The 14981-nt window shown below is 38.0% G+C and overlaps 1 protein-coding gene across 8 annotated transcripts in view; it reads right to left on the reverse strand.

The window, feature by feature from the left end:
- TP53BP1 (tumor protein p53 binding protein 1) overlaps positions 1 to 14981 on the reverse strand; it is a 78089-nt gene that overhangs the window by 53528 nt on the left and 9580 nt on the right. For 7 of the 8 annotated variants that reach the window (XR_005528530.1, XM_039232911.1, XM_039232909.1 and 4 more), the window contains exons 5-11: positions 11476 to 11609; positions 10728 to 10886; positions 10254 to 10383; positions 8009 to 8172; positions 6580 to 6706; positions 5351 to 5445; positions 1748 to 1956 (exon numbers count right to left, since the gene is read on the reverse strand). Coding sequence is in view for 7 of the 8 variants with exons in the window: in XM_039232911.1 (XP_039088842.1) it covers positions 1748 to 1956; positions 5351 to 5445; positions 6580 to 6706; positions 8009 to 8172; positions 10254 to 10383; positions 10728 to 10886; positions 11476 to 11609 (1018 nt within the window). In the remaining variant the exon portion in view is untranslated. The remainder of the gene's footprint in view (positions 1 to 1747; positions 1957 to 5350; positions 5446 to 6579; positions 6707 to 8008; positions 8173 to 10253; positions 10384 to 10727; positions 10887 to 11475; positions 11610 to 14981) is intronic. The other variant, XM_039232908.1, reaches the window with a different exon arrangement.

The raw sequence follows: 14981 nt of genomic DNA on the forward strand, positions 1-14981 counted from the left end.
AAAAAAAAAAAAAAAAGAAAAAAAAGAAAAGAAAAAAAAAAACATGTAATATACTCACTTTCATTTCACCAAAATGAAAGAGTAAAACAAGCAAGAAGACATGGAGCCCAAAAAGAATCCAACACAAAGACACATAAAGATGATCTCCAAGGACTACAGTGAAAAGGAGGTGAATGATTAACCAGGCATAGAAGGGAACAGTACAGAATAGAAATCGGGACTATCCAAAAGAGGTTTCTTCAAAGAGAGAAAGTTTGAGGGCCTCAAACATCTTGAAAGGAGATTATGACAATTGATAAGAGAGCCTAGGGTTGATGTGAGAAATTTGTAGAAAACTAAACAAATGAAAAAGACAATTATCACTTAACAGAGAAAACAAGAAATGATGCAAAACATGAAAACTAATCATAATAATCCACAGATTCTACTTTGAATAGTGTTTATAATAATACTGTTCATAATAATGTAAACTCAATGTTTTAAACAAAATTATAATGTAACTATACTAGGAAGATGGGGAAATAGCTAAAAAGTTTTTTAAAGAATGTATGAAAGTATAATCATGATATATAGAGTTATGTAGAGAAGTAACACAACAAAAAGCTTTTCTACAAGGGAGGTAGTATCCATATCCCCATTTAATTTGACGAGGAAAGGCTCAGTTTAAACTGGTCACAAAGGTAGTAATGGCAGTACTTACTCCTAGTTAAGTCTAGAAGTTCTGACTCCAGAGTCATTCTTAACCACTCCACCAAATCACTTCTTGTGACTGGCATAAAATGTAATTTTCAACAAAACACAAGTTTTAAAATTCCAGAAAGCAATTAAACTAGATTCTTCCTAATGTCTCCTCTACACTAAATTTAAAGTATATTTCATTATTATTCATTTTTAAATATACTTTTGTTCCAACGTCTGCAAACTGAAAGGCATGAAAGAAGTTCTCCCAATAACACCAAAATAATCCTCCTTATCAGTCTTATTAAGAAGAGGCATTAGATTAAACATGTAATATACTCACTTAGATTTAGTTAAGGATCTTCAATTCACTATAAATAAAACCTGCATTTTTTTAAATATTTAAATTTAGAATTACACAAGAGAGATGTTAGTTCTCCCTTGCTTTTATAAAAGAAGAAAACTAACTTCTCATTTGAAAACTAAAAACCAGGGGCACCTGGGTGGCTCACTTGGTTGAACATTGGACTCCTGGTTTCGGCTTGATTCTCTCTCTCCGCCTGTCCTCCGCTCTCTCAGTCTGTATAGGAATGTACTGAGGGAATTAGCTTATGGCACATCTACTCAAGGAAATACTGTACAAGTTTTGAAAAGGTAGTTTAAGGACTATGTAACACCGAAAACCTTTATGATGCAATGTTAACTGGAAAAAGAAGATGAAAGTTGTATGTTCACTATAAACAATTTTGTTAAAAAAAAAAAAAAAAAAGCAGGGGTGTAGAAAGACAAAAATGATAGTAGCAGTTGTGTTAAAATAGAATAATGATTAATACCCCCTTCAATTTCATTTTCAAGATTTTAAAGACCTAGTATAAAATTTAAATGTAAGTAACTCTGGAAATGTTCTAAGACTAGACTGTGATGACAGATGCATAACTCTGTAAATGTACTAAATATTGTTAAATTATATACTTGGAATGAGTCAATTTTATGTTTATAAATGATACCTCAAAAATTGTTAAAAAAAAAAAGGACGTTTGGAGGAAAACACCTTTTCTATAATACTCACATGAGAAAACTCAGGCTGGGATGGAATAGGCAGTGACCCAGGAGTAAAGACTGGTGTGCTCTGAGAGACTGGTGTTGAGGCTTGTGGTGATACAGTGGGCTCAGGCGGGGCAGGAGGGTTTTCTATCTCCACTGGTTCTTCATCTTGGAGTTTCTTCTCAAAACACTCTCCTTTTCCTTCTGATAACATGGACATGTCCATTGGCTCATCTGGTTTAAAACAGGAAAAGCAAATTGAGAAATAAGCACACATCATATTACTCATGTTCCAATACCACTAGTAACAATTATATCACAGCAATTTCCATTCCTAAAGAAATAATGATTAATTTCCAGAAAAGCTGACAGATTAATAGTAAACTGAGTCCAAGAAATCTAGCAATACTTTCTTCCCCTGGGAAGAGGAGAGTCCACACTTCCCAAATCCTCAGATACAGATATCAGTGTATGTGTCGGGGAGGGGGGGTTCATCTGGGGATACCCACTCCTTCCCATGAAACATTAAATTAACCCAGCTCCTCTGAACCCCTTTCCCTACCATAACTCAGTTTTCCCATTTTGCATGGGAACACCCAGGTTAATGTCACCTAATTTAATCATCATATATTCTGTCACAGGCCTTTAAAGGCAGCAAATTTATTCACCACTCCAAAATCTACTTATTTATGAACTCATTACATTGACATTAATAATTGCTAAAAACAGAGAAATGAGTACCAGGACAAAAACAGAAGAAGGAAAAAAAATCAGTCAATCACTGTCAATCATCAGTGATTTATCAAAGAACTCAGTGTAAGCCACTAATCCTGACATAAACTGCTCAGGAGTGAAACACAAACACACACACACCACCACCACCACCACCACCTCCCCAATGCTTTCCCGTAATATATTACCCACCTATATATAGACTAACAGGCTCTTCCTCAGAGCCAGCCTAGCTAGCTAGGTCTGGATTCATCAACCCTTTTCCCAATATTTTACAACTTGACCCCAAGCAGGCTTCCCTCTAGACCACTGTCACAAATTATCTATACCACTAGGTTTTTCCCTGCAATCTACACTCATGCTACTGACTATGCCTTAGCTTGGTGGCTACCCCTGCTGTTTTGCTTGACTTAACCTCACATTCCAGTCTAATGTTAGGTTCCAGATCTGGTGCTGCAGGCCTTGAGCACGCTTGCACAGCTGTGTTAAGTATTTTCATCACACCATTTGATCTCTCTTGCCATGACAAAGCATGTATTAAGGGCCTACTGTTCAAAGCACTACATATAAAAAGGTTAATCGTTTTAGAAAGAATACAAAGGAGAGGAGACAAGCATATATAGATCCACGAACAGTTAAACAGTTATGCACATATTAAGCAAATGCATTAAACCCAAAATACAATTGACAGAAGAAAATACAATGTTATATGAAGAAAAAAAAAACACTGAATCATAAACATAACATAATCCCGTCTCTAAAATACTTCTTTATGCATAGGAAACAATCTGAAAGGAAATATATCCAAGTAATAATTACATCTGGATTGTGGTATCCAGGTGATTTTTGTTTTCTTTTTACTCTCCTATATGCTTTCCAAACTTTCTACAATGAGTATTAATTACGTTTATAATCAGGGAGAATATATTTTTAGTATAATTATATTTATGTATCTTCAATGTTCACACTATAAATAGAAGAAATGGTTTTAGGGGCGCCTGGGTGGCTTAGTCGGTTAAGCGTCCGACTTTCGCTTAGGTCATGATCTCGCGGTTCATGGGTTCGAGCCCCGCATCGGGCTCTGTGCTGACTGCCAGCTCAGAGCCTGGAGCCTGTTTCAGTCTGTGACTCCCTCTCTCTCTGACCCTCCCCTGCTCATGCTGTCTCTCTCTCCTAGAAATAAATAAAACATTAAAAAAAAAAAAAAAGAAATGGTTTTAAGTATAAACCAAACTTAATTTGCATTACAATTTTTTTATAGAATGGATTTACTTTTATTTTTTACTACAGATATTATTAATCATGCTATGCTTAAAATGATACTAGTCCACTTGGCTATACCTACAAGTGACTTCAAGACAAACAGCCAGACACAAATGTAGCAGCAAAAGAAAGTTAAGATTACATTTTGTCATGGGTAAATTAAACTTGAAAAAGTTAAATATATTTCTTTATTTGTATCACTCAAGAGAAGAAACAGCAGGGGGCGCCAGGGTGGCTCAGTCGGTTAAGCATCTGACTTCGGCTCAGGTCATGATCACAGGGTTCATGGGTTCAAGCCCCGTGTCAGGCTCTGTGCTGACAGCTAACTCAGAGCCTAGAGCCTGCTTCAAGTTCTTTATCTCCCTCTCTCTCTGATCCTCCCCTGTTCATGCGGGCTCTCTCTCTCAGAAATAAATAAAACATAAAAAAAAAAAAAACAGTAGAGATACCAGGATATCATAGGAGGCATATAAACAGATGAGATCACAGGCCCTGGAGGCAGCTGCCTGAGTTCAAATCCTGCATCTATGACTTAGTTGTGAAATCTCTTTGTGACTCCATTTCCTCATCTGTAAAATGGAGATAAAACACCTACTTCAGGGTGCCTGGGTGGCTCAGTCGGTTAAGCATCGGTAAGCATCGACTCTTGACTTTGCCTCAGGTCATGATCTCACAGTTTCTGAAATCAAGCCCGATACGGGGCTCTGGGCTGACAACACAGGGATTCTCGTTCTCCCTTTCTCTCTCTGCCCCTCTCTTGCGCATACGCCCTCTCTTGCTCTCTCTAAAATAAATATTTTTAAAAAAGAAAGTAACACCTATTTCTTAGGATTGTTGTGAGGGCTCCATAAAAAACAAAAACAAAGAAAAGCACCTAGACCCAAAGAGAAGCACACAAAACAGTTCCTGGCATACAGTGAGTGCTCAATAAATATTAGCTATTATACCATCATTGGTACATGAAAGAATTAAAAGAGAATCATGAAATTTACTGGAAAAGACTTCACACAAGTAGTAGGAACTTAGAAATATCTTGAGTGACTAGAAACGAGACTAGGAGAGAGTAAAAGAGGTTTAGATAACGAGATAAATTAAGTGAAAAGGAAATCTTTCTTGTGAATAAAGTAATATAAAATCAATAGATCCTCAAAGGAGGAAGTGAGTGAAATCAAAATTTCTACGACCTGCTCCTAGCCATTCTTTGGCTAAAGCTGCTTGATGATAACCAAAATAATGTTTAAATAGTGAAAGAAACAATTTTTGGTTCCCTTTCGCCAGCAGCATGCCAACATGCTGCTGGAAACTTCTGGGCTATTAGTAGTAAACCCAGTTCTTACTAACATACTAATATAACATACTATTTTGAGTTCAATCTTAACAAATTTTACCTTAAGGATCTTTTTAAAAATTAAGTAAAAGATACAGAATTCTCATATGAATCAGTGCTAGAGCAGAGAACTAAGGAGAGCCCTTTACACTAGGCCATATTCCTGAAGGGGAGACAGACATAAGTCCTACTGAATAGTTTAGGTCACAGTGTCTGAACATAAAAAGAAACAGTACATTCTGCAAAGCAGAAGAAGTGCTGCTCCTCTTCTAATCTAAGAGCAATAGACAGATCACAAGAGCTCACCTTTTCTCCCTTCTTGCTCTGTGGGACTGCTAGGAACGATAAAAGGGGTAGATCGGAAAGCGTCAGGGGAAGGAGCAACAAGATCTGAGGAATTCCTTTATATAAAGAGAGAATCACAGGTTATTGTACCGTAGCCACAGTTGTGCATTTATTTTTTTACTCTATAATAGCAAAAATACCATCCAGACAAATCTTATTAGCAATCTTTCAAACATCTACTTGAGGTTGTGGGGAGCCAATGAATAATACCTAACTATTTCTCATACCACACATATCCAAAATTAGAATTAAAAAAAAAAAGAATAAGGATAAAGCCATATGATTATAAGAGAAATAAACAGACACAAGGACATCATGATTGCAAAACAGGATGACAAAGTGCTAAAGAAAAAAAATACACGTGCAAAACAGAGGTAAAAAATATTCACTCCAAATGTTGCCTAAGATTAGAAAGATCATGCACAATTTAAAAAAAAAAAAAAAAGCAAATCTCTTTGCCGTAACACAGAGATAAAGAACTCCAACTAAGGTCAACTCTACTATAATCTATTCTCTACCTCTATGCGGCTAAATGGAAAGAACTGCTGGTCAAATGGAGGAGCAGTATGCTTATTTGGGTTGTATAAGAGAACAAAACAGGGCAGTTTCTTCCTCCTAAAAACTATGGGCTACCACTATAAAACTCCAAATGGGTGAGCGCCTGGCTGGTTCAGTCAGAAGAGCATGCAACTCCTGATCTCAGGGTTCTGAGTTTGAGCCCCATGAGGGCTGTAAAAAATAAATAAATAAAAATTTAAAATATATATATATATATATCAGGAGGCCTGGGTAGCTCAGTCAGTTGAGTATCTGACTTCGGCTCATGTCATATCTCATGGTTCGTGGGTTCAAGCCCCACGTCAGGCTCTGTGCTGACAGCTAGGTCAGAGCATGGAGCCTGTTTCAGATTCTGTATCGCCCTCTCTCTCTGACCCTCCCCTGCTCACGATGTCTCTCTCTCTCAGAAATAAATAAAACATTAAAAATTTTAAAAATCTCCATATGGGAAAGCAGAACTACCTGCCTTCAATAGGTCCACTAAATTCTTAACCTCAAAATTCTAAAGCCTAGAGTTTGCTTTTTGCTTTTAAAAAGAATTCTGGACTAGCAGACAATTTGAGCTCTTTCAACCTTAGCCTAAGACCCTCAGATACATGTTTCTTTCGCAAAACTATTTTAGGCTTACTTACGTTGAAAGACTCTCCTGAACAAGGGACCTCTGACCAGAGAGATGCAGGAGATGCAGAGTGGTGGCAGGTGTGGAAACCAGAGAACATCCACCTTCTTCCCTTGAAGGAGTAGAGCAACCATCAGAAGCTATTTTAAAAAGAGAGAGAGAGAGAAAATCTAGTTTCATTTGCTTCTCAAGATTGACAATCCTGAGTTTAAAAAAGAAGAAAAAGAAGAAAGCAAGCCACTCAGTACTACAAAAGGAGTAACATCAATGTTTCCACCTATGTTGCAAGAGGGCAGAAACTGTTTTCTAACTATAGTACAATCAATGGAATGCCATGCTAACACACAAATTCTAAGTGACAACAAAATGCCCCCCTCCCTACTGAATTATGGGTTTCTTCAATACAGAATTGACAAAACAGATTTCTTAGTTCTTCCTGTCATGATCAAAGCTTGGAGGAAAAAAGGCAGAATCCTTATACCTCTGCTTGGCTGCTCTGCTTTCTTGTGAAGCTTCTATTATAAAACAGCAAGCAAGCCTTTTATTCCAAGGTCTACCTAAGGTGACGTAAAGCTCATGCCATGATGCAGATGGCAGAAGTCAAAACAACAGGGATCACACCTGATGATATGAATGCAGCAATTTTCATGATTAGAACCTGGGCCTCCCCAGAGGGGAGAGAAAATACTAATGCATTAATAAATGGATATATGAGCAGCCATTATTGATTCATATTATGAAGAATCTCCTGTTGGTCACTCTCAGCAACAGATGGGAGTAGCAGCTGCACTCATCCCAAGTCTAAAGGAATTTCTTAAATACAACCTCATACCTTTAATAAAAAACCAAAAAGTTTTCTTGGTGGAGCTCTGAATGTCTCACACACATTCACAGCACAGTGAAGGAATTTAACTTTCTCTTCTTCCCTCTTTGAACCAACATGTATTTTGCTAGCTTCCTGGCTCTGTAAGGTTTTGGAATGGGGGAGTGGTGGAGGTTAACAAAATGTAAAACAAATACTATTCCAATCTTCTAAGTTTTATGTTCTTTCTGCTAGGCCATAACTTCCTATTTCTGATAGATGAACTAATAGATGAGCAGGTAGACTGTTGCCCAGGTGATTATGAAAAACTTACACTTAATTACCATGATATTAAGATCTGAAGACCTATGATGACTCAAATAGCTACTATGTCCATAATATTAAATTTATTGTATTATTCTTATCTCCAACAGAGAGAGAAAACTATGTTAAAATGTAAAACTGCAATCCTTCCCAAAACTCCCTTCTCATTAATCAGTTAGAAATGTATTTTCCTTCCATACTACAAACAGGTCTGCATACCTACAAAGTGTCCTCTGACTTAAACAGTAACCCAGAACAATAACAAAGTTTAGGTCATTGGAGAAGAGGAACTATAGCAACTAATTACTCTTCATACCTGTTTTATTGCTCTGGTCAAACAAGTCTTCCTGAGTTGACAAAACCTCAGGCTCTGGGGACTTCTGAATCTGCAGTCCACCTTCCAAAAGTTCTTGAGCGGATATCTGTTTTGTTTCCACAGCAGCAAGAGATACTTTGGGACTAGAAGGCAGGTCCTCTGACCTAGTAAATTCAAACCACCAGGAGAAAAAGTTGCTGTATGTTCAAACGTTTTCACCTTTGAATTAAGAAGCTATTCCTGGAGTGCATGAGTGGCTCAGTCTGTTGAGTGACCAACTCTTGACTTCAGCTCAGGTCACGGAACCTGCTTAAGATTTTCTCTCTCCCCCTCTCTCTGCCCCTCTGCCTCTCCTCTCTCAAAAAAAAAAAAAAAAAAAAAAAAGCAGCAGTAGCTTTTCCTGTTTTGTATTTTCCTTCAATAATTTCAAAACTTCCAGTGGCTCCATTTACTGAAAGTTGAAACAAGCTATTTTTTGGAATGATATGAAGACCTCAGCCCATTTAAAATCCTGTCTCAGTCTCACATAGCAATATTTTCAACTTTGCTCATTGCTGTGCAGCATGTTGTCCATGACTTCTCATGAGTGATACAAGGATTTTTGTTACATATACTGTTACCTAGTTAAGCATGAAGGATTCTAAACCAGACCACAACGCCAGCCCTAATGAGGACCTTCTGCAAACAGAGTTCAGATATGAATTCTCCTTAGTGCTACCGCCACACACCTGATCTATTGCTGAACTTTTCCATTTGACCTGCTCAACCTAACCCCAAACCAAGAATCCTTCAAACCAATACTACTCACACATGTAAAACCCTCATTGCTGGCCTCTTTCCAGAGACTTAGGAGGTTCACCTACTAAATAGATAGCAAAACTAGCTACAGGGAAACTTCCTAAAGAAAAGCCTAGGGGCACCTGGGTGGCTCAGTTGGTTAAGCACAACTTCATCTCAGGTCATGATCTCACGGTTCGTTGGTTCGAGCCCGGCGTCGGGCTCCGTGTTGACAGCTCAGAACCTGGAGCCTGTTTCAGAGTCTGTATCTCCCTCTCTCTCTCTGACCCTCCCCTGTCTCTCTCTCTCTCTCTCTCACCGAAATAAATAAAACATTAAAAAAAAAAAAAAAAAAGCCTAAAAAGTCAGCCCATGTTAGGGTGAGTGTTTTGTATTAGAAAGACAACTTCTGGGGCGCCTGGGTGGCTCAGTCAGTTGGGTATCCGACTCTTGGTTTTGGCTCGGGTCATGATCTCGCATCGGCTTTGTGCTGATAGGGCAGGGTCTGCTTGGGATTCTCCCCCTCCCTCACTCTCTGCTTTTCTTTCTCTTTCTCTCAAAATAAATAAATTAAAAAAAAAATTTTTTTTAAAAGACAGCTTCTCTGGGGGTGCCTGGGTGGCTGTCAGTTAAGCCTCTGACTTCAGTTCAGGTCATGATCTCACAGTTCGTGGGTTCGAGCCCCACATCAGGCTCTGTGCTGACAGCTGAAGCCTGCTTCAGATTCTGTCTTTCTCTCTCTCTGACCTTCCTCTGCTTGTGCTCTCTCTCTCTCCCTCTCTCAAAAATAAACATTTTTTAAAATTAAAAAAAAAAAAAAAGATAAACAACTTTTCTTGACAGTCAACTTTGTTCAGGACTCCATTCTCCACCATTTCTGTTGAAGGAAGTTACAAGAAAATACTGATTGCTTATTCATCACCTCTCCCAAACTGGAAGCATCTCACATTTCCTCTGCCATATCCAAACTTGAGCTGTTGACCAGTTTGGGACACAATGATCACCAGAGGCACAGCAGAGGGACAAACCCAATTCCTACCAAATCCTGTAGGACTTGGGAAAAGAATACGTCTACAGCTATACCATAAACTATCAGATGCAGAACACTTGAGTACTTGAAGCAATCTGGGTGTTCCTCAAGAATAGGAACAGTAAATTTCCAAATATAATATTCATGTGACTGCTCATAACACAAGAGAAGAGAGGAGTGACAACCAAAGATTAAGGAGTCATGCTTACAGTTACAGTAGCAATAATTGTAATATGCCTAAAGATGAGGACACAGTAAGAATTCATAAATAATTAGTTTCCACTGGACCAGAAATCTGCACAGTACAAGGGTGGGAAAAAAAAATCAATAATTTCTAAAAATGTTTCCACCTAGCCAAGTAAAACAAGTATGAAACTTAAAAATACTTTCTAGAAACTATAAACTACTATAGCGGAAACTTAAAAGAGCACAGTTTACCTTGCAGGTGGTGAATTTTGCTCTTCTACCACATGTACATCCTTAGTGGGCTGCACTACCACAGGGACAACCTTGCTGGGCTGTTCTGCCACAGGCATATCTTCATTGGACTGTTCTTCATGCTTAATTGCTTGAAGTTTTAGAAGAGAGGAAGGAGATACTTAATTTTTAAAGTACTAAAAGCAGTCCCAGATGCCTTTTAAAGGCAAAGACTTAACAAAAGAAGCCCAATTTGAAAATATAAACAAACATCATTCCAAAAAAGAAAATAACCAGTAACCCACTTACAAAAACTCTTAATCTGCAATCCATCAACTGACAAGTATTTGCCAGACAACTCTACAACCTTATTATATTAACTTAGATTATATTAACTTAGCAGCTATAAATTGTATTAAGGAAAAAATAACTAGCTCTTGCTTAGGAGGAAAACACCTATAAACAATTCCAAATGTCAAAAAACATGTTTCATACCAATGTTAGCATCCACATCAGACAGCCCAGTATAACTAGAGTTGGTGGTTACTGATAGTGGAGGCTCTTTGTCTACTTCATACGGCACAGTATGTTCTTCAACATCCTGGCTCTGGGAGAGTTCCAGAAATCCAAAGCCCAACTGTGATGAGGCAGGATCTAGAAACAAAACCCAAAGAAGTTAGGTAGCATCCCACAATATTATGCACTGTGTAAGGTGCTGTCCCTGAGCAAAAAAAAAAAAAAAAGGTCATTTTAAGTCCTTCACATGAAAGTCCTGCCCCCAAAGTTTTTCAAAATAAAGTCAAGAATAAAGGCATTAAAAGCAAAGAGGAAAAATATGTAAAGAAGCAAAAATTATTTATTATAAAAGCTTCTGAGCACCTACTATATAGGTAGACTATGTCTACTTTCTGAAGATATACATACACCATATCCTTACACACAGCAATTTAGATTCTGCTCCATCCACAAAGCATACATCCCCAAAATATTTGAAAAACAAATGTAAGAAAGAAAAAGAGTCAATATGCATAAAGGGGGCGATCCAATGAGCATCAAATTCCTGAATAGCAAATTAGGGGAAGTATCTTAGACAACTGAAAATATCTTAATGTCTATTTTCAATTTAATGATGAGGAATCTATAACCTGGTTAAAAAAAAAAAAAAAGAGAAATTTAGGTATCTTCATGCTTATGTTAAAGGGACTTAGAACAATCTACTCTCTAGAAAAAGGCAGAAAGTTACCTTCAGCACCAAGAGAGTGTGTGGTAGTATCATCTCTAATATCTTCTTCCTTTTCCTCCTTCTCCTTCTCTTCTACCTCTTCTTCCTTCTCTTCCCCCAAAGGAGGGGCAGATTCCACTGACATTCCCAAAACACTAAATGGAGAAAGACAAAATCATGTGTTCCCAGATAGGTTGGGACACTCTGCTCAAAGCACTCTTCTAAATTTACTGTAACAGCCCACATACCAACCACCTCTTACACAAATTTGAAAAAAGTAAAAAGCCTCGCCCCCATCAGTGCTTCTTTCTACAGAAAGCACCTGAAAATATAGCAACTCAAAACGCTGCACCAAATTAAAGAACACAAATATTTAACAGAAGAATGGAATAAATACATTTGAATTTTGCCTTACTCTGAAAATATACAAGCAGAGAGAGAAAAACCTTGCTCTCAAGAGAATAAATGACAAGTAACATGGTAAGATATGCACTAGGTGTGCAGTGAAGGGACTCAGAGATACATCCGCTGAACCAGACACAGTTCACAAAAATGTTTTTAAAAATTTTAATGTTTATTTTTGAGAGAGAGAGAAAGAGAGAATGCACGGGAGAGGGTCAGAGAAAGAAAGGGAGACACAGAATCCAAAGTAGGCTCCAGGCTCTGAGCTGTCAGCAGAGAGTCTAATGCAGGACTCAAACCAGTGGACTGCAAGGTCATGACCTAAGCCGAAGTGAGAAGCTTCGCTGACTAAGCCACCTAGGGGTCCCACACAAAAATATTTTAGTAAAAAAAAAAAAACCTTAGACTACATACATAGAATCAGAATGTCTGAATAAAATTCTGATAAAAGGTCTATATATTTAAAAGAAGTTAAGATTACAGGTCAAAAAACATTATAAAGTAAAAGACAACAATCAGGAAAAAATACTGCAACAAAGAGAATAGTCTCCCTAAAATACAAGTAATTCGTATGAAGAGCCCAAGACACAAGTGAACAGACAACTCAAAAAAAAAAAAAAAAAAAAAAAAAAAAGAATCTTTAAACATGTAAGAAAATAGAGAAAACAACTGTTGCCCATCAAATTAGGAAAAAAAAATTTGTAATAACTAGAATACTATTCAGTGCTGCCTAAACCTAAGGTGAGATAAACACTATCATATACTGTTTATGAGACTAAACTATTGTGTTTACTATAAACTAGAGAACATTTCTGGACATTTGGAACATTTAGAAAAATGTTCCTAAAAAAAGCTCTTTAAAATGTATACACCTAATAATTTCAATTTTAAGAAATAATTTGAAATGTGGAAAAATCCTTGTACAAACTTATTTCTCAAAGTGTACTGTGATTAAGAAATACCTGGGGGCACCTGCATGGTTCAGTTGGTTAAGCATCCAACTTAGACTCAGGTCATGATCTCGCAGTTTTTGAGTTAGAGCCCTGCTTTGAGCTCTGTGCTGACAGCTCAGAACCTGGAGCCTGCTTTGGATTCTGTATCTCCCTTTCTCTCTCTCTGCTCCTCCCCACTCAGACTCTGTCTGTCTCTGTCTCTCTCTCTCAAAAATAAACAAATATTTAAAAATATTTAAAAACTTTTAAAAGAAAAAACTTGGGGAAAATGTTATTAAGAGTTTTCCCTGTCATAGTAAAACCTCCATGTTGCTAAGCAAAAACGTCACCAAACACAAAATTTTACTTTACACATGTCAGCTATCAACTATGCACACAAAAAAAGAGGGAAAATATGCCAAAATGTTTACAGCAATTAGCCTCTGGGTGGCATAATTATAGATAACATTTTTTTGCTTCCTTGAAGCTTTCTACACAATTATTTCATATAAAGACTACTAAACAGAACTATAATGAGCATAATAAAGAGGTGAAAACATAAATCTGCAAAGTTGAGGGACAACACAAGGAAAAAAGACTAAAGATTTTCACAAAAATAAAATAGAACATGACCTATGTAACTGGGAAGACTAGTTATATAACCTTGGGAAACAGAGTCCCAAGGTTGGCTTTCTTGGGAAAAGTCCAAGAGCAAACATGAAAAAATGTAGAAGAGCAATGAAAGACAGCACAAACTACATATTTTGGCTCTTCCTAGGTCTCCTTTGGTGGTTTTCCTTTATGTCCCCCACTCCGACCTCTAAAATTTGGTAGGTTTAGTGAGTCCTTGAAGCTCTTCTCCATCTTTACTCACCTCCTTAATGATCTTACCCAGGCTCATGGCTTTAGATATCATCCACATGCTTATGATTCTGCAATTTAAATCTCCAGCTCAGACGTTCCCCCTGAGCTCCACCCAGACTTGCACTTCATCAACTGTCTCCAATGGTTTATTAAAAAGGCAACTCAACTTCAACATGTCTAAATCTGACTTTCTCCTCTTGCAGTCTTGTCCATCTAATCTAGCAGCAACCCCATTCTTCTAGTACTCAAACCAAAAATGCAGAATCACGGTTACCTCCTTCCTATCATATTCCACATCCAATCTGTCTTTGAATCCTATTTTCTTTTTTTTTTTTAATATTTTTATTTATTTCTAGGAGAGAGAGAGAGAGACAGCGTGAGCAGGGGAGGGTCAGAGAGAGAGGGAGATACAGACTCTGAAACAGGCTCCAGGCTCTGAGCTGGCAGTCAGCACAGAGTCCGACACGGGGCTCGAACCCACAAACCACAAGATCGTGACCTAAGCGAAAGTCGGACGCTTAACCAACTAAGCCACCCAGGCGCCCCTGAATCCTATTTTCAAAACACCCAGAATGTCACCACTCCTCATCCACTAGTACTCTGGTCTAGCCACTGTCATATTTTGCCTAAATTATTTCAATCGTCTCCTAATTGGTCTTCCTGTCTCTACTCTTGCTCCTCCTTCAGTCTATTCTCCTTTTTAATTTAATTTAAGTGGTTTTTCCCTCAAGCTTTACCAAGGCAAAATCAACAAATAAAAAGCATACCCTCTTCTGTCTACTCTTGATCCAGCAGCCACAGCGATCCTATTAAAATCTAAGTCAGATTGGGGCGCCTGGGTGGCTTAGTCGGTTAAGCGTCCGACTTTCGCTTAGGTCATGATCTCGTGGTTTGTGGGTTCGAGCCCCGCGTCGGGCTCTGTGCTGACTGCCAGCTCGGAGCCTGGAGCCTGTTTCAGTCTGTGGCTCCCTCTCTCTCTGACCCTCCCCTGCTCACGCTGTCTCTCTCTCTCTCCTAGAAATAAATAAAAATATTTAAAAAAAAAAAAAATCTAAGTCAGATCATGTCTGACCTGATTAAGGTTCAAAACCCTTAAATGCCTTCCTATCTCACTAAGCTCGTAACAGCTGAATTCCTCACAGTAACCCATAAAGCCTTACATATTCTGGTGCTTTACTTCTCTGAACTCTTTTCCCAACTCTCTCCATTACTCTACTACAGTCATGCTAACATCCTGCCATTTCTCAAATATTCCAGGCACACTCCTAACTCAAGGCCTCTGCACTTGGCTGTCCATGCAAGGATTGCACTTACCCCAGATAACAAGAG

This window comes from Hyaena hyaena, unplaced genomic scaffold (genome assembly GCF_003009895.1).
Source record: "Hyaena hyaena isolate Hyena2069 unplaced genomic scaffold, ASM300989v1 scaffold_70, whole genome shotgun sequence".
Lineage (NCBI taxonomy): Eukaryota > Metazoa > Chordata > Mammalia > Carnivora > Hyaenidae > Hyaena > Hyaena hyaena.